We start from the raw sequence: 25,403 nt of genomic DNA, 5'->3' as shown, positions 1-25,403 counted from the left end.
TTCAGAATTTCATATAAGTTGAGCTTAAGGGTATCACCTTTCAAGTTTCTGGTTTCCAGTACAACGTGAGAGATTATCCGGATGCAAATCAGTCGTGACTGGATCGCGACACATCTCTCCTTTATTTTCCTTCTCAGTTAAGAAAATAAAACCGTCTCCAGGCACAGAATCACTTTCGCAGGTCTGGCCTTTCCACACGCGATGGCACTCGAGTGGATGCTCCTGGAGACCCAGGAACACGGGGAAGGAGGGTGATTCCCCCGCTCTTAGCAAAGCAGGCCTCCTCTAGTCACCGACAGCTCAGGCTGCAGACCGGGCGATGTTTCCTGCACAAAGCGAGCCACGGACAAAACGCGTCGCATCCTTCCGTGACACCAGAAATCACACACTGCGATTGGGAGGCCCCAGGGAGCCGGTCCTCTCCCCCACCTCCGGTCTGGCCACCTGGCGGCAAGTAGCAGTGGTTTTTTTCCGCAGGGACAGCATGCACGTCCTGCATCAAATAGGGAAGCCGACTCTGTGAGCCTTTCCAGCTCTGAGCCCCCTGGCCTCACACAGCAGCGCCCCCAGTGCGGTCACCACCCTGGCGGGGAGGGAGGCCACGGGTCCAACAGAGAGAACCCTTTCCAATGCCAGGGGTGGAGGGAGGCGTTGGGGGGGGGGAGGTGGGGAGGGACTCGTCCTGTTCTGGAGAAGTTCGTGGAGGGCTTCCTATCTCGGTGACAATCTCCCCGTTTCCGGTGATTACAAAACTGGACCAAAGTGGTGGGTGATTGGGATTTGCTCATGTGGCTGTGCCACGTTTTTTGCTCAGTTGGACTGGACGGGTGTTTGCTGAGCACTAGGACCCCAGGCCCCGTGGAAGAGATGGAGGGACACGGTGTCTGCCCTCTGGGCTTTCAGAATTTAGTAAGGCCGTGGATCTAGAGAAAGGAGGCCAAAGGGTAGTGTTCTATGTGATCTTCCGACCATGCTTATGAAGCAGAGATTCCCTTAGGCCAGCCCGTGGACCTGTAGTAGATCACTTTGGGGAGGGGCAGAGAGAGAGGGAGACACGGAATCCAGAGCAGGCTCCAGGCTCCGAGCTGTCAGCCCAGAGCCCGACGCGGGGCTCGAACTCACGGACCGCGAGATCATGACCTGAGCCGAAGTTGGATGCTTAGCCAGCTGAGCACCCAGGCGCCCCATTTTTTTTAACACAGCTTTAAACTGAGAGTTTTAAATGAAAGCTTTTAAAACATAAAGTTAATTTAAATTAAATCTTAAAAGTTTCGAATTAAACTTACGTTTTACTTAGTGTACCGTACAGGTTGGCTCGTGCCGCTAAATATTTTCATGTGATTTTACGTTCTTTCGTATGTGCACAGCCCAATTCATTCAGCCGTTTCCCCTGCTGCTAAAAATACGCAGTTTCCTTTTTCTCCCCATAAAGAACGCTGCGGTGAACATCCCTTACCAGAAGTTTCTGGCCTTGTACCTGATTAGTTCCTTAAAATAGGTAACGACAAGTTAGGTAAGAAGGCCAAAAGATAAGAGTAAAGTTTTGCAACATGTTGCCAATTTGCTTTCCGTTCCAGCAGTGATTAGATTGTTTCAATTAAAAAAAAACCAAAAAAAAACCCAAAAACTAATTATCTCGGAGAGTCTGGCTGGCTCCATTGGAAGGAAGAGCATGTGACTCTTGATCTCGGGGTCGTGAGCTCAAGCCCCACATTGGTCATAGAGATTCCTAAAAACAAAACACAAAACCAGTTATCTTTGGGATTTCGGTCATGCTTTTGTGCTTAGAAGATGAGAGCAATATCCCCTTTTTCCTTTTTTGTCGTCTCATTTTCCACATGTAACTCTTGAATCCACTGGCATCAACACGCGTACATTTAGCATGAGGTGACCGTGAATCCTTTTTCCCCAGCAGCTGACCAGTAGTCATCGAATCCTTTTACTCAAGATTATTTTTTCGTGATTGTTGAGCCATACGTATCATAATAAAAACTCATTGTCTTTTCTCTTGTCTCTTTTTTTCTCTTGTCATTTTTTTATTAGTTTTCTTTATTTTTGAGAGGCAGAGAGAGAGAGAGAGAGAGGGAGGGGCAGAGCAGCAGGCTCCAAGCTCGAGCTCCGAGCTGTCAGCACAGAGCCCGATATGGGGCTCGAACTCATGAACCGCGAGATCGTGACCTGAGCTGAAGTCGGACGCTCAACCGACTGGGCCACCCAGGGGCCCCTAGTGTACTCCATTTCTGTTCCACTAATTTTTCAGTTGGGATTTTCTCTACTGCTACAGAATGTTACTTGCTGTAGCGTGATGATTCCTGTTACCTTTTGGCTGGGCAAGCCCCCTGCGGCTCCTCCCTCCCAAATCCCATTTGTATTCTAACTTCTCTGTTCTTTCAGATAGACTTTTAAATTGGCTTCCACTTGGGAGTAAAATATTGAATCTGTAAAGCAATTCAGGCAGTATTTCCATAGTTAACAGCAGTTAGCATCCCTTTACCGGAAATGCCTCCCTCCTTTATCCTCTGTAACATTGCATACTTTAGTTTTTCTTGTTGTTGTTGTTGCTGTTGTTTTCCAGCTCTCACATTTGCTTTTGTTGTTGTCAAGGATGCTCTTTGGTGTGTTACATTAGTGTTGCTACTGTGAATAAGATGGGTTTCATCATATCTTGTAAATGATGATTAGTGGGACGTAGGAAAGCTATTTATTCATTCAGCAAATATCTAGTGCTTACTGGTTGCTGAGCAGTTACTAGTCACTGTGCTGAGCACTGATCATCCGCTGTGCTAGGTACTAGGTGTCAGTGGCTCAAACGCGCGTCATCCTCACATCAGTAGAGCTAATGATCCAACGTGACAAATAGGCATCAACCAACCCACCAAGCACATTCAGGTACAATTGCGGTGTGTGTTAAGTGCACGGTGTGCAGGGGTAAGCAAAGCAGGAAAATCCCACTTTGATGTAGTGATCAGGGAGCACCTCTCTGAAAAAAACTACCACGAAGTCCAGTCTCTTTATGAACAAGAGGAGGCAGCAAGGCAAGGAATGTGGGGAACGGTGTCTCCGGCACGGGGAACAGCATTAACGTTGGCTCCCAGGTGGGACAGGCCTATCAGCAGAACAGAAATGAAACCAGATTGGCTGGAACAAAGTGAGTAAGGGGAGAAATGGTGTGCAATGAACTTGAAGACGATCAAGCAGGCATTATTGCCATGATGAGGACTTGGCCTTTCTCCTTTCTTGAAGCAATAAATTTATCAGTCTAGCAATTTAAAAATCCATGCGCTTGGATAGGTACTGCACGCACATGTACAAAATGTACAACCCAGAAATTATAAACCCAGGCTTCAGTTCTGTCCCCAGAACTATCCACGGCCTCACTGAAGGAGACCGTGCATATAAAAATGATAACGAAGGGCGCCTGGGTGGCTCAGTGGGTTAAACGTGCGACTCTTCATTTCAGCTCAGGTTGCAACCTCGTGGTTTGTGAGATCAAGCCCCACGGCAGGCTCTGTGCTGACAGCGTGGAGCCTGCTTGGGACTCCCTCCCTCTCCCTCTCCCTCTCCCTCCGCCCCTCCTGTTTGAATACATTTGATGGTAACTGGCATCCTGGTCTTGAAGCAAATGTTTTGAACCTTTTACCATGCAGCAGGATGTTTGCTTTAGGTGTTTTTGTTTTTGTTTCCGTACATGTTCTACGTAATGATTGAGAGAGGTTAATTTTAGGGGCACCTGGATGGCTCAGTTGGCTAAGCATCCGACTCTTGATTTCAGCTCAGGTCGTGATCTTGTGGTTCATGGAACTGAGCCCTATGTCGGGCTCCTTGCTGACAGCATGGAGCCCGCTTGGGATTCTGTCTCTCTCCCTCTCTTTCTGCCCTTCCCCTGCTCCTGCTGTCTCTCTTTCTCTCTCTCTTTCTCTCTCTCTCCCTCTCTTTTTCAAAGTAAATAAATAAACTTATAAAAAATGAAAGATTATTTTTAATCTCAGGGTTGTTTTTGTTTTTGTTTTTTAATGAAAAGATACTGAATTTTATCAGTACCGTTTCATTTCAGTGGAATGATTATATGCTTGCTTTTTGTTAAGTGGGCTTCACACCCAGCATGGAGCCCAACGCAGGGCTTGAACTCACAACCCTGAGATCAAGACCTGAGCTGAGATCAAGAATCAGATGCTTAACTTACTGAGCCACCCAGGTGCCCCTGAATATATGTTTTTGAAAAGCTGTAAATGTGAATTACATTAATTGAGTTGATAATGTTAAACTGTCATCAGATTCCTGAGGAAAATTCCTTGTAGTCAACTTAAATTATTTTTTCTATCTCTTGATGGATTTGATTTGCTGATACTGTGTGTAGGTATCTCTGTCCACGTTCACGAGTGAGATTCACCAGTTACTTACCTTCATCCGCGAACCATATTGGTTTTGGTATCTGGCTTTGCCGGTCGTATAAACTGAGTTGGGGGGTGTTTGCCATTATCCTGTCTTTGGAAGAGATTATGAAATACTTAAATTCTTTCTTCTGCAATTATTTGTAAAGTGCTCCATTAGAGGCGTCTGGACCCATTGCTTTCCTTATGAAAAGATTTTTAATTATGGCTCCATTTATTGATTTTTTTCTCCTTGTTTCTCGAGTCAGTTCTGGTAAAGATGTATTTTGAGAAGTACATCAGTGTCATTGCAGATTTTTTTTAGCATTAAACTTCATAACATTTTTATGACCTATTAATTTCTGCAATGTCTTTGTCCCATTTCCTATCCTTAACATTGCTTGTTTGGACCTTGTCTCTTTTTTTAAATTAAGCTTGTAAGAATTCTTACTGGTTGCTAGTGTTTTTGGAAAACGAGCTTTTGACTTCATTGATCCTCTTTAGTGTATATTTGTTTTTTATTTATTTCTGCACCTATTTTATTATTTTTTCCTTCCACCTACTTTGGATTTATTCCTTTTCGTTTTTTGCTAAATCCTTAAACTGAATGGCTAGCACAGGGACTTTCAGCCTTTTTAAGAATAAAGCATTAATTATCTTACATTCCTCTGTGAGGTCTACTAAATTTTGTTCAGTAGTATTTTCATTATTCATCAGCTATGCATATTTTCTTCAAAAATTTTTTAGTGTTTATTTATTTTTGAGAGAGACAGAGTGTGAGCAGGGGAGGGGCAGAGACAGAGGGAGATGCAGAATCCGAAGCAGGCTCCAGGCTCTGAGCTCTCCGCACAGAGCCCCACGCGGGGCTCGAACTCCTGGACCGCAAGATCATGACCTGAGCTGAAGTTGGCCACTTAACCAACTGAGCCACCCAGGTGCCCCATTATGCATATTTTCCATTATAATATATTTCTAGATCCATGAGTTATTTAGAAATATTTTTAATTTCCAAACATATGATGTTGTCTTAATTATCTGTTAAAATTTCTTTGTAAATTGACTTTATTGTAGTTAGTGACTATGGTTATACGATACTAGTTGGTTGAAATTTGTTGAAGCTACCTTCAGGTTTTATCATACAGTCCTATTTATAATTGTTCCATATGTACCTAAATAGAATTTGTACCATCTAGTTGCTGCATAGTGTTCATTTCACATTGGTTAGTTGTATGAGCTATTCAAAGTGTCTGTCTTAGTTCTGTTTTGGCCTTCAAACTTTTTGTTAAGCAGGCTCTGCACTTAGCACTGAGCCCGACGTGAGATCTCCGTCTCGCCACCGTGAGATCGTGACCTGAGCCAAAACAAAGAGCTGGATGGTTAACTGGCTGAGCCACCCAGTTGCCCCTCTTGCTGATTTTTAACTGCTGATCATTATGTAAAAAATAGACCAGCGTGATGGTAGACTTGTAAATAATGTCACAGACTTCTCTCATACTTGGCATTGTGTGTTCTGAGCTCTGTCGCTACATGTGCTCAGGTTCATAATTTTCATATCTTTCTGGTAAATTAAAGCTCTTACCGTTATCTAGGGATTTTTATTGCTCGTGATGTTGTCTTCCTTCAGTTCTCTTTCATTTTATTTACACAGCAAAACCCGCTGTATTCTGTTTTGGCCTTCAGACTTTTTGTTTCAGTGCATTTGGAAATGTATTTCTTTTTATCTACCCTGAAAAATCTTTATTGTAACTGGAGAGCGTGTCCCCTGTCTATGACATTTTCCTCTGTTTCCCAGATCATTCTTGGTTTATTGATTTATCTTTAAGGTTAGTGGGTTTTTTTTTTCTTCTGTCACCGACATTATGCTGTTAATATCCTCCAGTGACGGTTTTGCTTTGAAATGTTGTGTTTTCCACTTCTGGAATTTTCATTTGTGTGTGTGTGTGTGTGCATGTGTGTGGTTTCTACTTCTCTGCCAAAAGTTGGCTTTGCATTCATTGTTACCATGCTTACCTTTACATCATTGACAAAAGCCGTAAAAGCTACTAGAATTTTTGTCTGCTAATTCCAACATATGGGGGGGGGGGCATCAGAATACATCTCGGTTCATTTTTTTTCTCTTTCGAGTGAGTCACATTTTCGTGTCTATTCCTATATCACATAATTTTGCATTGTGTTTAGGACACTGTGACGGCTATGTGTTTAAGATCGTAGATTCTCTTGCATTCTTTGGGAAATAATGCTTTTTTTGTTTTGTTTTGTTTTGTTTTAGCAAGTGATTAACTTGGTGCAAATGAAATGACAAGATTGGTCTTTTGGAAGGCAATTCAAATCTCAGTTAAATTCTTTTACCATCAGCTTAATCACTTGCTGTCTTCCCTGTGGATGTGTGGTTCAGAGAAGATTTTATATAAGAATTTAAGCTTCCCCCTCACTGGTTCCCTTCTTTGGGGGATTTGCCCCTCATTTCCTAGCAGCTATAGTTGTCTGAACTCTGATCTTTGCTTTTTCAGGCCACCTGGGTTTTCTGTTTGAGTTTTTGCTACCCTACAAGGTGCCCTCCGTGACTTGCCTCAGGCTAAAGCCATAAAAATAAAAAAATCCACACTTGGCTATTTCTTTCTTCCAAGTATTGACTCCTTTCCAGAGTCTTCCTGCTTTTCTTCACTGGAGAGTAGTTTGAAAGGGGAAAATGTGCAAGTAAGAAGCCTGATGTAAAGGTCCAGCCAGGAGACTTTGGTGTGTAGGGATAGGATAATAACCACGGGGATTAAAAGCATTTAATGAATATGATATCTTTTTAAATATAATTTATTGTCAATTTGGTTTCCATACCACACCCAGTGCTCATCCCAACAAGTGCCCTCCTCAGTGCCCATCACCCACTTTCCCCTCTCCCCCACGCACCACCCCCCCCGCCCCCCGTCAACCCTCAGTTCGTTCTCTGTATTTAAGAGACTCTTATGGTTTGCCTCCCTCCCTCTCTGTTTGTAACTCTTTTTTCCCTTCCCCTCCCCCACGGTCTTCTGTTAAGTTTCTCAAGATCCACATGAGTGAAAACATATGATTGACTGGCTTATTTCACTTGGCATAACACCCTCCAGCTCCATCCACGTTGCCGCAAATGGCAGAATTTCATTCTTTCTCATTGCCAGGTAGATTTCCATTGTATGTATAAACCACATCTTCTTTATCCATTCAATTATGATATCTTTTTTTGAGTTAGAAGCCACAGGACTTGGATGTTACCAAACAGTACAAAGGCAAAACAGGAGAGCGCCGTCCAGCTACTAACCTCTCCTGTTTCTTATTCGTCTCTTTCCCTTCTTCCGACCTGCTTCTCCAATCCTCTGAAAGGCTAACGACCCACTTCCGCTAGTGAAGAGGAAGCGAGGCAGAGTGAGGAAGAGAGAAGCCCCCCCTCATCTTACCTTAAGTTTCCAATTCAGGCTCAAATCCAGACGTGCAGCGGGAGAAACTTTTGAGTTGAATAGAAAGTTCGAGGGCGGCCTCTCTGAGGCACTGTTCCACCCAAGGCCTGAATGAAGGATATGGTTCTGTTAGCCTCATACTTTACACGAGTACCTTAAGGTTTACCTGGGGAGCCTTTCTTTATGTTTTCCTCTTTGTCTCCACACAGCTGTTGTTTTAACCATCTGACCGGCCTATGTTTGCAAATGTGTTTTAGGTGATGGCCCAGGCGGTGCTGTTCATGTGTATGAACACGGCTGGAACCTTCATCAGTTACCTGTCAGACCGGGCCCAGCGCCAAGCCTTCCTGGAGACACGGAGGTGTGTGGAGGCCAGGCTGCGCCTGGAGACGGAAAACCAAAGACAGGTACCAACTGGAAGGGCCTGGCGTTCGGTATCCCCAGCCAGTCTGAGATCCATGGAGCTTTTTTTTTTTTCCCTCCCCAAACAAATCTTGACTTCGAGTGTTCTCTTAAAGAAAGTCTGCGTCCAAGATTCCAGAGTCCAAAGTAGTTATGTTCGACTTGTAGCTCAAAGCACGTCTGGTTTTGTTTCCCACCTTCAATTAAATGTCGTCTACGAGAAATAAAGCGATTTGTCCCAGAGTGCTTTTCTGACACGTGGACTGACATCTGTGTTTGTGAACGAGGCTGTGGGTCCTAAAAACCACGAACATTCTCATTTTTGATCCTCCTGTCTTGAAACCGTGAATGGTTATTTCAAGTAAACGTTTTCCTGACCTACCAATTCAAATTGTAGTAAGCTTATGGAAGAATCTCGTGTATGTGTAGGTCCTGACGCCTCGTCCTGATTTTCAGAAGAGATTACTGAACACAGTATATCTCGTGGAACATGATGGCGGTCCCAGGCCAGGGGATGCAGCAGGGAAAGCAGGTGGGGTTGGGTTCGGGGCCATGAGTTTCCAGTTTGAAGAGACTGAAATTCAGTTTCGTAGACCTTCTGATTGGATGGATGTTATAAGGATTTAAAAAGTAGTTTTGGCGTTGAATTATATAATTCAAATATATATTGGCTTTGAATATATATACATATATATATCCCGCCGGATGAATTAGCTTTCAAAAAATAAAGATTTGCCCCGGGAAAATTATTCATACCCTCTTCAAAATTCGTGCACATCTTTGCCTCTGAAAGCCGTTTTCAAAGAGGAATAACAGGAATGTGTGGAAAATCGGTTATAGAACCAGCATATAATCTAAGTTTATTTGCTCTTGGGAGTTCTGGGTGCAACAGATGTATTAGTTCTCTCGTCTTAGGCTCTCTTTCAGAAATGTTACGTCTGTGGATACGCACATGTTATATTAAGCTTTACGCGATAATAGTTTGAGAAATTATAAAGAGAGTAGCTGCCCCCAAAAAGCACCACATTTTCTTCCTCTTAATTTGGTCAGATCATCAGTAAAAACATGGATCTTTGAAGTGACGGGAGCCACGTCTGGGCGACCTTCAGTGAGGCAGGTAGGCAGGTGCAACTGCCCCAAACTCAAGTCCCACTGCCACATGCCATTGCCAGGGGCACAGAGGAAACTACCAAATTTCCAGGCCCTCCGTGGACTTCATAGGATGCGGAATATCAGCATCAAGTTTCTCAAATTAATGTCTAGAGCCGTCATGCAACTTCATAATAGATTGATTATAACGGTCCTGAATGTCCTTATAAAATAATCCAGAAAAATAGCTTGAAATCAACCTTGTGCAATAAACACGGGTATCTTCCGGGACGATGTGTCGTGTTCCGCTGCAGAGCAGAGCACCCGCCAGACTGGCCCGTCCCTCTTTCCATGGGACGCGAGCCAATTCAGAGAATGCTGCCGTATTAATAATTTATTCGACTGTTGTTGGTGTTCTCTTGCAACCAGAGCTGCAGTTGGGGGTGAGTTGTCTGGGAAGCTCAGGCTTTTGTTTAATGTTTACGAAGTATGGGAGGCAAGAAAGGGCTGCTTTATCATACCCCTAAGACTTTTCTTCCGTCTCCCTTCCTTCAGGTTGAGTGCCCTGGAGTCACTGTCATCTAGTCATCTCACATGGCAGAGGGACCTTCCTTCGTCTTTCATAATCTTTATTTTTTTTAAGCTGGTGGAAGGACGAAGGAAAGAACAGTATACAGAGGCGAGAACCCGTGACAGCTGGAAGATAGGGAGCAGTGACTAGAGTTCATGCATTAGCTGTCCTAACACCTGGTTGGGCCACTGGAGCCAGTGAGTTCTTGTCTTTGTTCCTCGTCCAAACATGAGGCAATGGCTTTCTTTCCAGCTTTATGTTTGCCTCAAGTGAGATCATGTGTATGCATCAATACAAAATTATAAGTCGGCCTCTTTATAAGAAAAGACTGTCTTTCGGTGGAATACTCTTCGTTCTAAATATACAGCAAACTACGCTGTAGGTTTGGTATAGCCCTGGGCTCACAATTATGATAATGTGTTTCCGGTATATTGACCATTCCCTTCACCCCCGTGGTAGTAGCTAAGACAGCTGACTCTGTTTCACTCAGTGATAAAATTACTTTCCATTTGGTCTCTGCTTCAGGTGCCCATTATCCCTGAGAACTTCCCCGGTGGTAGAGAGGCAGAGAAGCCTTTCAAATGAGACTGTTCAGGATTGGACATCTTTGCTGAATGACTTACTATCTTAGTGAGGCCCAGCAAGCTCAGAGCTTTGGTTGCTCCATCTGTGGCATGGGACTAATAACACTCTTCCTGAAGAGGCAGCTTAATGAGAAGTACTGTGTGTCGTGCCCTTGCAGCTCAGTGAGGAGTTTGCATGATTGTGCATAATGATTCATGAGTCAGCCAGCGTAGCTCAATCCCGGGAGGGACTCCTGTGAGAACATATTATGGATTGGCTCGTCTCCGTTGAAACCCCAAGTGTAAGTTACTCATTGGGAAGGAAATCAGGATCGTGGTTTGCCTCACGTTCATAGCAACCAGAACTCAGCATTAGGCTCCATATCTGTTAAAATATCTTGTGTCATTAACGAATCCAACCCCATTTACCTCTTATCAGAGCTAATTGCAATACCATAACTGTTAGAAATTCTATACCCTGCAAAGCAGACCCTGAAAGAGCCTCAGTGACAGCAGATCCTTTTTCCTTGGGAAGTGATCCCAAAGGAGACTAAATTTCATTTTTTTGTACTTACAAATGCAGAATCAAGGGGCCTTATTCCACAGAAATGTTCAAGCTCTGTGGGATTCTTCGAGAACTGGCTTTATCTCATGGTAGGATACAAAGGAAATCGTCAAATGACTTAATTTGTTCAATCACGAATTAATTCATTTATTGAGGATCTGTTATGTGCCATGAACTTTGCTGAACATTGGGAACATAACAGTGACTAACAGCTGGTTCCAGGTCTTACAGAGTTTACTGGGTTTGGAAAGGGGTGGCTGCACAAATGCCTATGGCATTAATGTATGGGCCAAACCTGGAAGCAAGCTGATGGAAGGCTACCTACAAGACACGGTGCCTGAGTTGACCTGTGAGTAGGATTTAGCTTGGCGGAGAAGCAGTGAAGAGTGCCACGTAAGGGCCCATCAACACAAACAACCTAAAAGAAGGGAGGACGCAGTTTGTTCGGACAATTAGAAGCACTCCATGATGACCTACGCCCATTATTCACTTACGCACTCGTCCATCCATTCATCCACTCGTGGTGGGGTTACAGAGACAAATAAGTCTCCGTCTGTCCTCTGGTTTGGGCCTGGAGGATGAGTAGAACTTTCATTATTGGAAGAGGGGGGAGAAAGAATTAGCAAAGATACTGATGATGTGATGCATATGATGTGATGAAGGACAGCAACATGGGAACGTAGGTTTTCTCTGACGGCCCCTAGCAAAGTTATGTACTTCCTTCAATGGCAAACTCTTCCGCTCACTTTGACATTCAATATATATTTATTGAGTGTTAACTATGTGGTATGCATACCAAAATGAAGAAGGTCTACTGCACATCTTTATTACACCATGCCACACTGGACCTTGATCATCGCATGCCTGTTTGGCAGGGTATCTGGGAGCTCCTTAAAACTCACCCGTGGCTCATTCGTCCATACAGCCCACCTAGCAGTGCCTGAAAACCAGCGTGGAGGACACGGTTATAAAGTGACTGAAATTGTCAATGGTTAATAGTGGTTTCGAATAATTTTTCCAAAGAAAAATTGCCCAGCATCAGCTAGAGAATAAACGGCACACGAGCCCTGCCGTCGCTTGCTTGGCGGGTCCCATGGCATGATGATGCCTGAGGTCAGGGGAAAAAGAGGCTCTTTCCTTGGATAACCTGAGGTTGCATGGGTGGTTCCATGGTCAAGAGCAAGCAGGCAGGAGAGACGAGCAAATGTTAACACTTTGTGCTCAAAGTCTCTACAACCGAGATTTTTAACAAAGCTTCTTGAAGGTGGCTCTTACCACCTTTCCCTCCCATGGCGGCTGGCACAATGCCAGACAGAAGAAGGTACTGAATGGGTCCGAATGTTGACATGTTTCATTTAGATGATTGATATCAAGAGGTTGAGGACATATCGACTTTTTCCTTTGGTCAGGCAAGGGCATTGCCTTTTTAAAAAAATTAATTCGGGGGCACCTGGGTGGCTCAGTTGGTTAAGCGGCCGACTCGATTTCGGCTCAGGTCATGATCTCACGCTCTGTGAGATTGAGCCCCACGTAAGGCTCTGCACTGACAGTGTGGCACCTGCCTGGGATTCTCTCCCTCTCTCTCTCTCTCTCTGCCCTACATCTCTCATACATGCTCTCCCCCCTCTCTCAAGTAAATAAGTAAACTCTAAAAAGAAACAAATAAAAGGTAATTTTATCCCCAGTCGTCACCTGCATGGCGCATACTAAACATCTCTGGGTCTCTTGGTCTCCAGCTTCTGTTTCTCTAATCTGTTCTCCTTTCCAAAAGCCCGGTCTGGTCGAGAAGCCTGGAGAGGCTAGTGCTTTAGAGCCAAACCTTCAATGTCTGCAAGATCTGGATTCCAGTCCTACTTTCTGTGCTTCCTGGCTCTGCAAACGCAGGCACACTATTCCTCCTAGAGACCTTGATTTTGTGGGTATGAGATGAGCATGATGATTCTGCCTTCCTCCAAGAGTTGTGGTGCGGATTAAGGAGGAACAGTTCTTAGCCCAAGGCAGAGGGTGTGCTCAAGCCATACGGAAGACACGATGCTATGATGATAATGCCATTGATGTCACTCTTCTCTCTGCGGGAAAACCCTTCAGTGGCCATGTTCCCGCCAAGACAAAATCCGAACCCCCACACATGGCCCACCTTCCAGCCCCCATCCTCTCTCCCAGATTCTCCACTCTCACGATACTGGATGACCGACCGTCATCCCCCGGAACTGCTGTTCGACTGTCCTGTGCTGTCCGGTTCTCTCAGCCTGGAAAGCCCACGTCCCTCCTAACGTCTCCACCCAGACAATTCTGGGATCCTTCCTCCACGAGGCTTGGTTTCCTCTTTCCGAGTTGAGTGGAAATGCTTTTTGCAGCTTTGTAGGGTTCCAGCCTTCCTTAAAGTTAACTCTGCTATAGAGCCTGTCGCACCTGATGCCATGGACTAGTCTGTGTTCCCTCTGTCCTCTACAGCCAATAAGGGCTACTTAAAGATGTCTGCTCTTTCTAATTCATCTGGTTCTCTGGCATTTATCCAGCACAATGGCTGGAATAAAAGATCTTCTGATTAATGTCTGGTTAACTGATTTGTATTGAATTCAAACTTTGGCCCCCGGGCCTGACTTCTGCCTACACGAGGGTCATGTTGTGATACTTCTCCTATGTAAAAGTGAAGGGGTCTCTGCCCTTTGTGACCCCCTATCAAAACGGCATGGGGAGGGCTCTTATCCAATTCAGGAATAGACTGGGACAGACTGAGCACATGTCTGGTACAAACCTGTTAGGGGAATTTTCCATCTAGAAGCTGAATCTTAAGATGTCTGTCTTTGGGGAACTGCATTCTAATCACTGTAGTTACTGTGATCCCACTGCTCCTCCCAAATGATCCAATGGCCTCTGTTTATTTTAAATATTAAAATGAATTAATTGCTTTTCTTTTAGTCTGAGAATTGCTGAAAATTGCCTATGGTAATCGTGGCATTTCGAGGTGTCTCCAAAGCTCTGGGGGCAGTGAAATAAAGTTTCTGATGATGCCATATGTTGTAACAGCAGGAAGATTATTCTTAAATGCAGCAGATGTTTTAGCTATGTTAAAACAATTCTGTTTAACTTAAATAATCTTTGCTAGACAACATTGGTGGAAGCTAGTGATTCGGACAATAGTGAGAAAGTTAGGTTTCCTATTGAGTTCTGGGTTGGTTAGCTTGATTTATATTAGTGCCCTACAGAATCGAGGGAATTATATATATTTCTTGGAAAGAGAGCACAAGCAGGAGAGAATGGCAGAGGGGGAGAGAGAGAGAGAGAGGGAGAGAGAGAGCATCCTAAGCAGTCTCCATGCTCAGTGCAGAGCCCAGCACGAGGCTTGATCCCATGACTCTGAGATCACGACCTGAACTGAAATCAAGAGTCGGATGCTCAACCAACTGAGCCACCCAGGCGCCCCCCCCCCTTTAGTTTTTTCTAAAATTACAGGTAACTGTTAAGGCAGAGCCTTGTCATCCATTCATGTATTCGCCCATTTATTCAAGGAAGAATCAAGGTTGACCTGAAAATGGCAGAATCTCAGAATATTTGGATTTTCTGCTCCAACTTGTTGTCTTCTCATTATATTCCAAAAAACATCTTGAGTCTCTTATCGTCCATTTTTCTACTATTTTCCATCTTTTACGTTGAAGACCACCCACGTAGCATCTGTCATGTTTATCCTTATCTGTCATTAATACATATTAACTATTGTCTAGATGATATGAGAATATTCTTGGTCTCCTCAACATTCTTATTGCCTTACTAAGCTCATGCCTTTGCTTCTGTTTTCCCCCTACCTGGTACAACACTCCTTTCATCTTTCATCCATAAACCTCATCCACTCTTCAAAGCTCCGCTCAAATGTCACCTCTTCCACAAAGACCTTCTCTGTTCTCCCCACCTGTGACCTCCGTGAGTGTTTCATTTGTGCATTTCTTTATGGCATTAATCTCTTTCTACATTCGGCCATGTCCTTGCTTTATGTTTCCTTCTACACCGTGAGCTCCCCGAAGATCGGATATGTATCTCATTGTGTGTTTCACAATAGCTCTGGATCCAGAAGGGGAGAAGCCCGAGCTGGGAAGAAAAGCAGAGACAATGAACGTCATAATGAATGCTGTCATTGTGTTTTCGCAGTAGTCTTTCAAGCAAAAATACTTGTGAATAAATAGATCGGGGAAATACTCTCCTCCTGTGCTATGGTTTCCAGGGCCCCTGTCCTCCAAAACCAGGAGCCCAGTCTGTCCTTGACACGTAAAATCTTCCTGTTTGTGCATCTTCCCGGCCAGCTTCTCCTTCTGTTATTCGTTCTCATACATGACTTCACATTTAAAACACATAAATAAATAAGTTTCACGTCAACTCATCTTTGTTGTTTCCAGCTCATCTTGGAAGTTTCTCCACCTCCATGCTCCCTTTCTGTCACAGCGTCATTGCATTCCTTTTCACGGTTTCACTGCCACTTCCCTCGGGTATTTTGGGGATAAAAAGCAAAATGGTATCCCAGTCACCGTCTTCCCCCAGGATATAATGCTCTGCAACTGTGTGCTTGTCCAGTTCCTGCGATGCCGGAAATATTCCAAAGCTGTGCCGTCCAGAAACCACGAACCACATAGGACTTTTGTGAAATGGGGGGAGGACGTAACCGTTGGTCCCGACTTTTGATTGGATTTAAATAACTATTAAATCACCATTTTTGTCTCTTGTGTCTCTTGTGGTGATTTAGCGCGGCTTCGCCCATCACTTCTGGATTGTTCCATGTCCATATCTCTAACACCGTGTTCTTTTCCCGGTTCCAGATGCTCGTTATCCGTTCCTGCTGGGCAGCTTCATCTGCATGGCCGCCTGGTATCATTGGCTCAGCCTGTTCAGGATCCTCTCATCTCCCCCGAATGCACTTTCTTCCGTCATACACATTTTTTTGACCTGATCTGTCCACATCGACTGTGGTGCTAATGCCCGTTAATGCTGTCTCCGCCATATATGTACTCACTGTCCCTGTACCTCTTCCTCGGATACCGTTGAAGCCCTCCCACACAGGTTAGCTTCCTAATGGGTGCTAACCAGTTTCTAACTACTGGGAGCTGGTCTAGCCCCCTGTAGTCACTCCACCCTGAGGCTCTCCTTCGGACCCACAGTCCCCATCCCTTTGCCAGTAATACAGTGTCTCTCTTGATTCCTGTTCACCTCTTACGGGTGTTTCTCGGTAGGTTCATCGGAGGGGTGAGGCACGTAACTAATTCACATCTCAGAACCCTACCCAGTGTAACACCTGTCATGATCATCATCTTAGTGCCCCATTTTGGTTATATAAGACTTTACACTAAATCCTCCCGTGGATTGCTACTGCCCATAGAGTATGGCCCAATCTCACTCACCCGGCGTTACGGCCCATCCTCTGCCTGGTTCAGCCTAACCTTTCAATTGCTTCACTTGCTACCTCCATTCTCGTACTCCACCCAGACCAGCAAACGCGCCCACCCTTCTGTGCCTTTGATTTTTTGCTGGATGTCTCCTGATCACCCTCCTGATCCGACCTCTACCCTTCTTTTTCATCAGTGCCCCTGCAGGCTGACCGTTAGGGAAGCATCCACAGGCTCATTACCATCTAGTTTCTGGTTGGGTTTGGCCAGTGGGAGCCACAGAATGGAGACCAGTAGATGGGAGGACCAAGAGGTCAATGGTTTTATCTCCCCGTCACCTACCAGGCTGAGCTGTGGAACGCCAGTGCTTAACATTTCTCTACCAAAGGCCACAGCTTCTATCAGGTAGGCCTCTCCTCCAGCTACAGGATTTGCCAGGTTCCAAGGGTACTTGCAGATTCACTGTTCCTAGTCTTTGGCTATCTTGCATCTCACCATCCATTGTCAGCTTCCTTAACTTTTCGTTAAAGTCTCTTCTTTTTTTTTATTTTAATTTTTTGTTTGTTTATTTTCGAGAGCAAGAGAGAGCGCAAGGAGGGGAGGGAAGAGAGGGCGACGTAGGACCCGAAGCCGCTCCAGGCTCCGAGCTGTCAGGACAGAGCCCGACGTGAGGCTGGAACTCACAAACCGTGAGATTGTGACCTGAGCCAAAGCTGGTCGCCTAACCGACTGAGCCACTCAGGGGCCCCTCATTAAAGTCTCTTTGTTACCCTTTTTGAGTGACCAGTTGTGTCCTGCTAAGACCCTGAATTCCATGTTCCTATCGCTCCCTTTGCTGCCATCCCTCGCCATTTGTATTTGTGAAGCAGTTTAGTAGAACTAGAAAGACAAGGAGTCTTTTTGAGAAAGACTTTCTTTTTGAGAAAGGGGGAGACAAAAGTGTGAGCAGGGGAAGGGGCAGAGAGAGAGGGAGACAGAGAACGTGAAGCAGGCTCCAAACTCTGAGCTGTCAGCACAGAGCCCGACGTGGGGTTCAAACTCCCCAACTGTAAGATCACGAACTGATCTGAAGTCAGACGCTTACCCAACTGAGCCACCCAGGCACCCCTCTCCTTAATAACTTTTAACGTGTTGGTCACATACTGATTACGTATCAGAATGATATTTGGTCTATATTTGATTAAATAGAATATACTATTGACATGCATTTCAACTGTTTCTTTCTGCTTTTTAAAATGTGCACACTGGGGATTTTTAGGGGCACCTGGGTATCTCAGTCGGTTGAGCGTCTGACTTCGGTTCAGGTCATGATCTCAAGGTCCTTGGGTTTGAGCCCCACCTTGGGCTCTGTGCTGACAGCTGGGAGCGTGGAGCCTGTTTCCAATTCTGTGTCTCCCTCTCTCTCTGCCCCTCCCTCACCCTCGCTCGTGCTCTGTCTCTCTCTCTCTCTCTCTCTCAAAAATCAATAAACATTGAAAAAATAATAAAATAACGTACAATAAAGTAAAACGCGTGCACTGGGGAGTTTAAATGTGGCTCACATGATGTTTCTACTCGACGCGGCTGCCCTAGATGCTCCTTCCATGTCAATTATGTGACCGTGCAAGTTGTTGAACCCTTTTGTGTGCAAGCTTTCTCATCTCTCAATTACAAGTAATTCCTGCCCTAACCCATGGGGGTGTTCTGAGAGACAACTAGCATTAATGCCTGATTTTTCAGTGTCATTTCAACCATAAATAACTCCACAAATGTTAGGGCTATTTCGGTGAAAATCTCCCCGACACCCCGAGCTGACGCCCAGACATCCCCTCTAGGAAGCTCCCTGTGCTCCTCCCAGTCATGAAATATGACTGGCACTCAGAGCTTATTAGTCAGCACGGGTTTTTTAGACTCTGGTATCACGCTTAGTAGGACGATTCCCTCTAAGCGTTGGTAAGATTCTGAGCAGCGAACGGACACCAGCGTTAATGGCCTTGCCTCTCGAGAATAGCTGACTTCACTCAAGGGGTTGTGTTTGCCTCCTGTGGGCGGAACCGCAAGTCTTACAGTCCATCTGGCTGCCGGCTTCTTTGTGGTCTTTTCGGTACATTATTTGCATTTTGTGACGTGGCGGACAGAGGGTGAGCTCTCAAGAATGAACTTGCATTCGATTGCTAGCTCCCGCTCCGTATCTGGGTGACCTTGGGGGCATCGGTTAAACTCTCTGAAGTTTGGATCTTCCACCCGTCCAAAATGATGATCCCTGTATTTCAAGGTTGCTTCGAGGAAATCGAGCATAGAGGTGAAAGTTGGATGTCAGACTTGGCCCTCGAACTATCGGACCCTCTGGGTCATGCCCTGAACTTAGTAGCAGAACGCACTCTGGCTCTGATTCTAAACTGTAGGATTTCTCTCCTTGCTGTTCGTTCGTGTTCTTATTCATATGTGCCATCCCTGGGCAGTACTAATTTAATTTAATTTTATTTTATTATTATTTTTTTAGCATTTATTTATTTCTGAGAGAGAGCGTGTGCGGGAGCGGGGAGGGGGCAGAGAGAGGGGGACACAGAATCTGAAGCAGGCTTCAGACTCTGAGCTGCCAGCACAGAGCCCAGTGGCAGGACTCGAACCCCAGCCCGAGTGCTGGAAGATCATGACCTGAGCCGAAGTCAGACACTTAACTGACTGAGCCACCCGGGTGCTCTGGCAGCACTAATTTTAAATGCGCCCCCCGTTTATAGCAGCACTTTCAACAATAGCCAAATTATGGAAAGAGCCTAAATATCCATCAACCGACGAATGGATAAAGAAGATGTGGTTTATATATATTCGATGGAATACTACTTGGCAATGAGAAAGAATGAAAGCTGGTCATCCAACATGGATGGAACTGGAGAGTGTCATGCTAAGTGAAATAAGTCAGGCAGAGAAAAGCAGATACCATATGTTTTCACTCATATGTGGATCCTGAGAAACTTAACAGAACTCCATGGGGGAGGGGAAGGGGGGGAAAAGAAAAGTTACAGAAAGGGAGGGAGGCAAACCATAAGAGACTCTTAAGTACTGAGTGAGAACAATCTGAGGGTTGATGGGGGGGGTGGGAAGGAGGGGAAAGTGGGTGATGGGCATGGAGGAGGGCACCTGTTGGGATGAGCACTGGGCGTTGTATGGAAAACCATTTGGCAATAAATTATAAATAAATAAATACATAAATAGTGCTCCCGCTATTCAAAGAGAGGCCAGCCCTCTGCGCTCATTTGCACAAAGTTAACATTTCCCAAGGCAGTTCAGATAAGAGGACTCAGTCACCACCGCTGCTCTCAATACCTCTGATCCAGCCTGGAGAAGCTAAGGAGGAGCCAGAGAGTCACAAGGGTCCCTTTTGTCTCCCAAACCTGTCCCGGAATTTTGACGAAAAAAATGCTCGCCGGAAACCAGACACAGTCCACTATCAAGTGCCGAAGGCAGGACACGTTCTGTTGCGTCGATACAGTTGAAGGCGCGTCTCAAAAGCGGGAGTAGGACGGAGCAGGGGAAGATGAAATAAGCGTTTTTACTTTTAAATATTATTGTTTAAAATTTTTTTAGAGAGAGCGTACCCGTGCAAGCGGGGGAGGGGCAGAGAGAGAGAAGGAGCCTCTCAGGCAGGCTCCACACTTAGCATAGAGCCCGACTCGGGGCTTGATCCCACAACCATGAGATCGTGACCTGAGTGGAAATCAAGAGTCAGACCCTTAATGGACTGAACCACCCAGGCGCCCCCAAAATAACTTTCTAAAAAAATGATTCATGCCGAGAATAGCTTATTTTAGCTGGATTTGAGTATGGATCCCCTGACGGGAATTCTGTCTTCTCTGTTTTGCAGCCACAATGGATTGGCCATAAAAGAGGACAGATCATTTAAGAATACTTTTAGAGCAGGGGACGCCTGGGTGGCTCAGTTGGTTAAGCATCCAACTCTTGATTTTAGCTCAGGCCACGATCTTCGGGTGTGACACAAGACCGAGCCCCATGTCAGACTCTGTGCTTAACACGGAGGCTGCTTGGGAGTCTTTCTTTCTCCTTCTATCACATGTGTTCGCGCTCTCTCTCTCTCTTAAAAAAAAGAATACTTTTAGAGCAGTCTGAGTACAGAGCCATTCTAGAATTGTCTGTGTTTGTTTCGAGTCTGTTGCAAATGTCTCGTGCACATCTAATTTGAGAGCAGTACTTTAGAAGGCAGCGATTGGCGTTGACAGATCTACGAGTCCCATTTGGAGTTGAGCTTGGAGAGATGCACAAGACAAGGAACACCAAGACTGCTGGTGGGCACCAGAAGCCGGGAGAAGGGCATGGGGCGGTTTCTCCCTGAGAGCCCTCGGAAGGAACCAGCCTGCCCGCGCCTTGATTCCAGACTCCTGAACCTCCAGAACCGGGAGAGAGTAAATGGCTACTGTTTTAAGCCACTTGGTGGTGTGGTAATTAGGAATCCAGGACAAATGTCCATGCTCTTAGAATCCAGTGCATTTCTTACTTCTCTCTCCACCGTAAACATTTCCTGGATAGAATTAACAACAACTAGCCCTTATGGAGCATTGACTGGGTGCTAGGATGCTGTATTATGATGCTCTTTATTTCTTTTTTATTTTTTTTTTATGTTTATTAGTTTGAAAGAGAGAGAGAGAGAGAGCACAAGCAGGGGAGGGCCAGAAAGGGAGACCCAGCATCCGAAGCAGGCTCCAGGCTCCGAGCTGTCAGCACAGAGCCTGATGTGGGGCTCAAACTCACAAACCGCAAGATCATGACCAGAGCCGAAGTCAGAGGCTTAGCCAACTGAGCCACCCAGGCTCCCCAAACCTCTTTATGTATGTAGGTGACCCTTGAACAACACAGGTGGGTCTACTTTTACACAGATTTTTTTTTCCATAAGTTCGGTACAGTACTGTATATGCATTTTCCCTTCCTTATGATTTTCTTAACGTTTTCTTTAGGTTACTTTATTGTAGGAATACAGCACATAATATATATAACACAAAATATGTGCTAATCGACTGTTTATGTTATCAGTGAGGCTTCCAGTCAACAGTGGGCTTCAGTACTAAGTTAAGATTTTGGAGGTCGGGGCACCTGGGTGGCTCAGTCGGTTAAGCGTCCGACTTCAGCTCAGGTCATGATCTCACAGTTCATGAGTTCGAGCCCTGCATCCGGGTCTGTGCTGACAGCTCAGAGCCTGGAGCCTGCTTCGGATTCTGTATCTCCCTCTCTCTCTTCCCTTCCCCTATTTGTGCTCTGTGTTTCTCTCTCTGTCTCAGAAATAAATAAACATTAAAATTTTTTTTAAAAACCAGGTCCACTGCATTACTTTGTTTAATTATCAGAGCAGCGATTACCTATGGGAAACAAGTTACATAATAGGTAGTAAGTTCCAGAGCTAGTATTTGGACCTCGACAGTCCTGTTCCAGAGTGCACGCATATACCAACTATTACTCTTTGTGAATTCGTAAAATCTCCTCAACGTACCGTGCGGCTCACAACCCCGTGCCTCAATGTGAACTGTTTCCTCAGCCGGGAGGGCCCTGGCCCTCTCTTCCTCACGGGAGACTTTCAGTGTGGAATGACAGGAAACCCAGCTTGCACTGGTCTTGGCAATCAAAACCATAACGCCACCTCCTGCTACTGACTATCTGGGACCGGCGTGCATTCGCCACAGCGGGACTGGGACGTGATCTGTAAGAATAATGGAGAGATGTGGGGACATCAGATGAGTTTTCTTAATTTAGGGAAAACGTAGAATGATGTACTCAGAAGACGCAGCAGCCCGTGAAGCTGCCAGCTTCCGGTGAACGCGCCATGAAGACTCTTGCTTCCAATTGGGAGAGCCTGGCTGGACCAAGGAAGAGTGTAGGGTTTCAAGCAAATTACCTTTGCTTTTCTCGCAGCAAAAGCATCCTGGATCCTCCCAACTATTCCAAAGGCTCCAGCTTTAGGCTCACCTACCCACCATATGCACCAAACTGATCACGACCTCAGGGGGTCACTCGTCAAGGTGTATAGTCCTTCTCCAGGCCCGGCTTTGACCTACCTGGGTTCCATTCTTCACAGGCTTCAGGCACACGTTGATTCAGGGGCCTTCCAGTACACTTGGTTGATTTCTTCATTATTGGAGACTCCACTAAGTCCCCAAAAGCCAAACAAAATTCCACCGCAATTGACTTTTTTCCCAGAGCCCCCTCCAGAACTGTCCTACTAGTAAGAAGGGTGTCATCATGGGGGATCAGCAGTTCTCCCTGCTCGTGAGTTTGGGCCCCGCGTCGGGCTCTGTGCCGACAGCTCGGAGCTTAGAGCCTGCTTCGGATTCTGTGTCTCCCTCTCTGTGTCATCACTTTTAATCAAGTTAGTGCATTAGGGAGTGTAGACCAAGTCCGGAACTAGGTGTCAAGAATCAAACAAGATGAATTTCTTTTTTAGGTAGAACTTCGCATAATTAGCTGGAGTTTGGTGGGCTTGGTACTTTGCAAATTCTCTCATAGTGACAGGTGGCATGTCTTCTACCTCTTCCCTGGAATCCAAGTCTCTTGATCAGTGGAGGACTCAGGTTTCCCTCCTCATATCTAACCTGGTTTTAAACACGTAGTAGCATTGTGTCAAATAAATACAATAATGACCGAATGAAGGAGCGTTGCCCATGAAGCCCTTCCCCCAGATTTGAGTATCACTGACAAATATGGAAGAATCCTTTCCCTCTCCTCCTCAAGCAGTTGGGTGAAGAGTTCCGCAGAAGATTCCGTTTACAACTGATGGTGTTTCCTCTTCACCGCTCTTCCCCATCAACTCCTCTTCCTCCTTCCTTACTGTCCAAGAGTCTGCAGTTTAAGTTGGTGGAAACCCCCTCTTTTGTCTGATAATCACAGGAATGTAAATACTTCATCTTATACCTCCTAAGTCTCCAACAGCTCGAAACAATTCGTCGTTCGCGTCGATACTCCTGATATCCCTTTGAGAGACACCAAAAGACAGGTGGTGCCCTGTACCGACCTTTTATCCTAATGCCATTAATATCGTATTGCCATCGTCTTCAGTCTGTCAGTCAAGTACACTCAAGTGCAGGGACGGCAGACGTGAAGTTCATCCCCTGCTTTGCTCGGCACAGACCACGATGCCTGCCATTAACTCCCTCCTTAGCACACGCATAGCACCTTGCACGGGCAGATGAGTAGCGGATGATATTCCACAATAGATTATGCAAGGAGGCGGAAAAGCTCGTGAGGTGAGAGTCAGCCCGACATGGTCTGTGGCACTCTAGAAAAGGATGAACCCTGATGAGGCTCCATAGCTCAGAGCCTGGTGCGTAGAACTCACTCACTCATGGACCAGGACAGCCGGGTAGGCATTCAGGTGCTGCTGCTGACTCACTCCGTGCCCTTGGGACAACTATCTGACCTTCCTAAGCCTCAGTTTCCACATCTGTGAAATAGCAGCAAGAAATGTACCTGTCTTGGGAGTTGCTGTGACGAAGGAGGAAATGAGGTGAATCGTGTATCATAAAGCTTGACGCGTAGTTAAGTGCTGAGTAAGATCTGTTGTTGGCAGTGGGGTTGTCATTGTAATTACTACTCTTTCTTTTTAAATTTTTTTTTATGTTTATTTATTCATGGGAGAGACAAAGTGCGAGTGGGGAAGGGGCAGAGAGAGAGAGAGAGACAGAATCGGAAGCAGGCTCCAGGCTCTGAGCTGTCAGCACAGAGCCCCAAGTGGGGCTCGAACCCATGAATAGATCATGACTTGAGCTGAAATCGGATGCTTAATCGACTGAGCCACCCAGGCATCCCGTAATTGTGACTCTTTCTAAAGCATTTGTTTTAATCATAAGGCAACGTCTCGCACAGAAAACAAAATCCTCAGACTACCAGAAGCTGAATTGATTTAAAAATTTTTTTCATTTTATTTATTTTTAGAGAAAGAGAGAGCACGCACAAGCGAGAGAGAGGGGCAGAGGGAGAAAGAGAGAGAGAGAGAGAGAGAGAGAGAGAGACTCTCAAGCAGACTTCATGCTCTGTGCAGAGCCTGACGCAGGGCTCGATCCCACTGAGCTGAAATCAAAAGTAGACATTTAACCAACTGAGCCACCCAGGTGCCCTGAGACTGAATTGATTTTAAATAAGTAGAGACAGAACCAGACTCAGATGTTTGCAGTGTGAAAAGCCGCGGAAATCAAAGGCAATTGAATTACGCCTTCTGTTCAGGGGGTAGCTTGTGTTTGCCCAGAGTTAGAGGGAACTAAAGAATGAACGTTGCCTGTGTTTTCCAGGTAAACTTTGCTGGTTATGATACTTCCTGTTATTTCAAATATAAATGAGAAGTGTTTAATCGTTTTTTTTTTCATGAGCAGAAAATTGACATCAGCTTATCATTACACACCGAAGTGAAAAGTGACGATTCAGATCAACAGCCAATTGATGTTATAGGCTCGGAGGAGGGGGTCACAGGGACCACATGTCCATACCTGCCCTGAACAGTTTCTCCAGACAGTTCGTGGAGATAGCAGTTGGAAGGGCCACCTGCCACATTGCCTCCACCATGCCCTCTGGCCTCTGACTCGGTTTCTTTTTTGGAGCTCAGGCATTGACAGCCGTGCTTTTTTAGATGCAGCAGAAGAGGGATGTGCAGTTTGCTGTCCTGTATTAATACAGAGGTTGGCTTTAAGCCAGTTACTTCTCTGAGCCTGAGTTTCTTCACCTGTAAAATTGTTTTAATAATTCCTACCTCGCAGGATTCTTGTGCCCATTCAATGAGCTCGTACACAGGAAGGTGATCTTCTAACTGTAACCGCACTTCAGATGTGAGTGTTTTTTTTTAAATTGTTTTAACGTTTATTCATTTTTGAGAGGCCGAGAGAGACAGAGCGGTTAGCGGGGGAGGGGCAGAGAGAGAGGGAGACACAGAATCTGAAGCAGGATCCAGGCCCTGAGCTGTCCGCACAGAGCCCGACGCGGGGCTCGAACTCACGAACTGTGAGATCATGACCTGAGCCGTTGTCGGACGCCCAACCGACTGAGCCACCCAGGCGCCCCTATAAGTGATTAT

General features: G+C 45.5%; 1 protein-coding gene across 3 annotated transcripts in view; it reads left to right on the top strand.

Annotated features, from left to right (window-relative positions):
- Window positions 1-25,403, top strand: part of ADCY8 (adenylate cyclase 8) — a 222,353-nt gene that overhangs the window by 39,819 nt on the left and 157,131 nt on the right. For all 3 annotated transcript variants that reach the window (XM_078441781.2, XM_078441783.2, XM_078441782.2), the window contains exon 2: window positions 8,056-8,205. In XM_078441781.2, coding sequence (XP_078297907.1) covers window positions 8,056-8,205 — 150 coding nt within the window. The remainder of the gene's footprint in view (window positions 1-8,055; window positions 8,206-25,403) is intronic.

This window comes from Panthera onca, chromosome F2 (genome assembly GCF_046562875.1).
Source record: "Panthera onca isolate mPanOnc1 chromosome F2, mPanOnc1 haplotype 2, whole genome shotgun sequence".
NCBI classification, from domain to species: domain Eukaryota; kingdom Metazoa; phylum Chordata; class Mammalia; order Carnivora; family Felidae; genus Panthera; species Panthera onca.
Note: the sequence above shows the minus strand (reverse complement) of the source record. Positions and strands in the feature narration are given on the sequence as shown.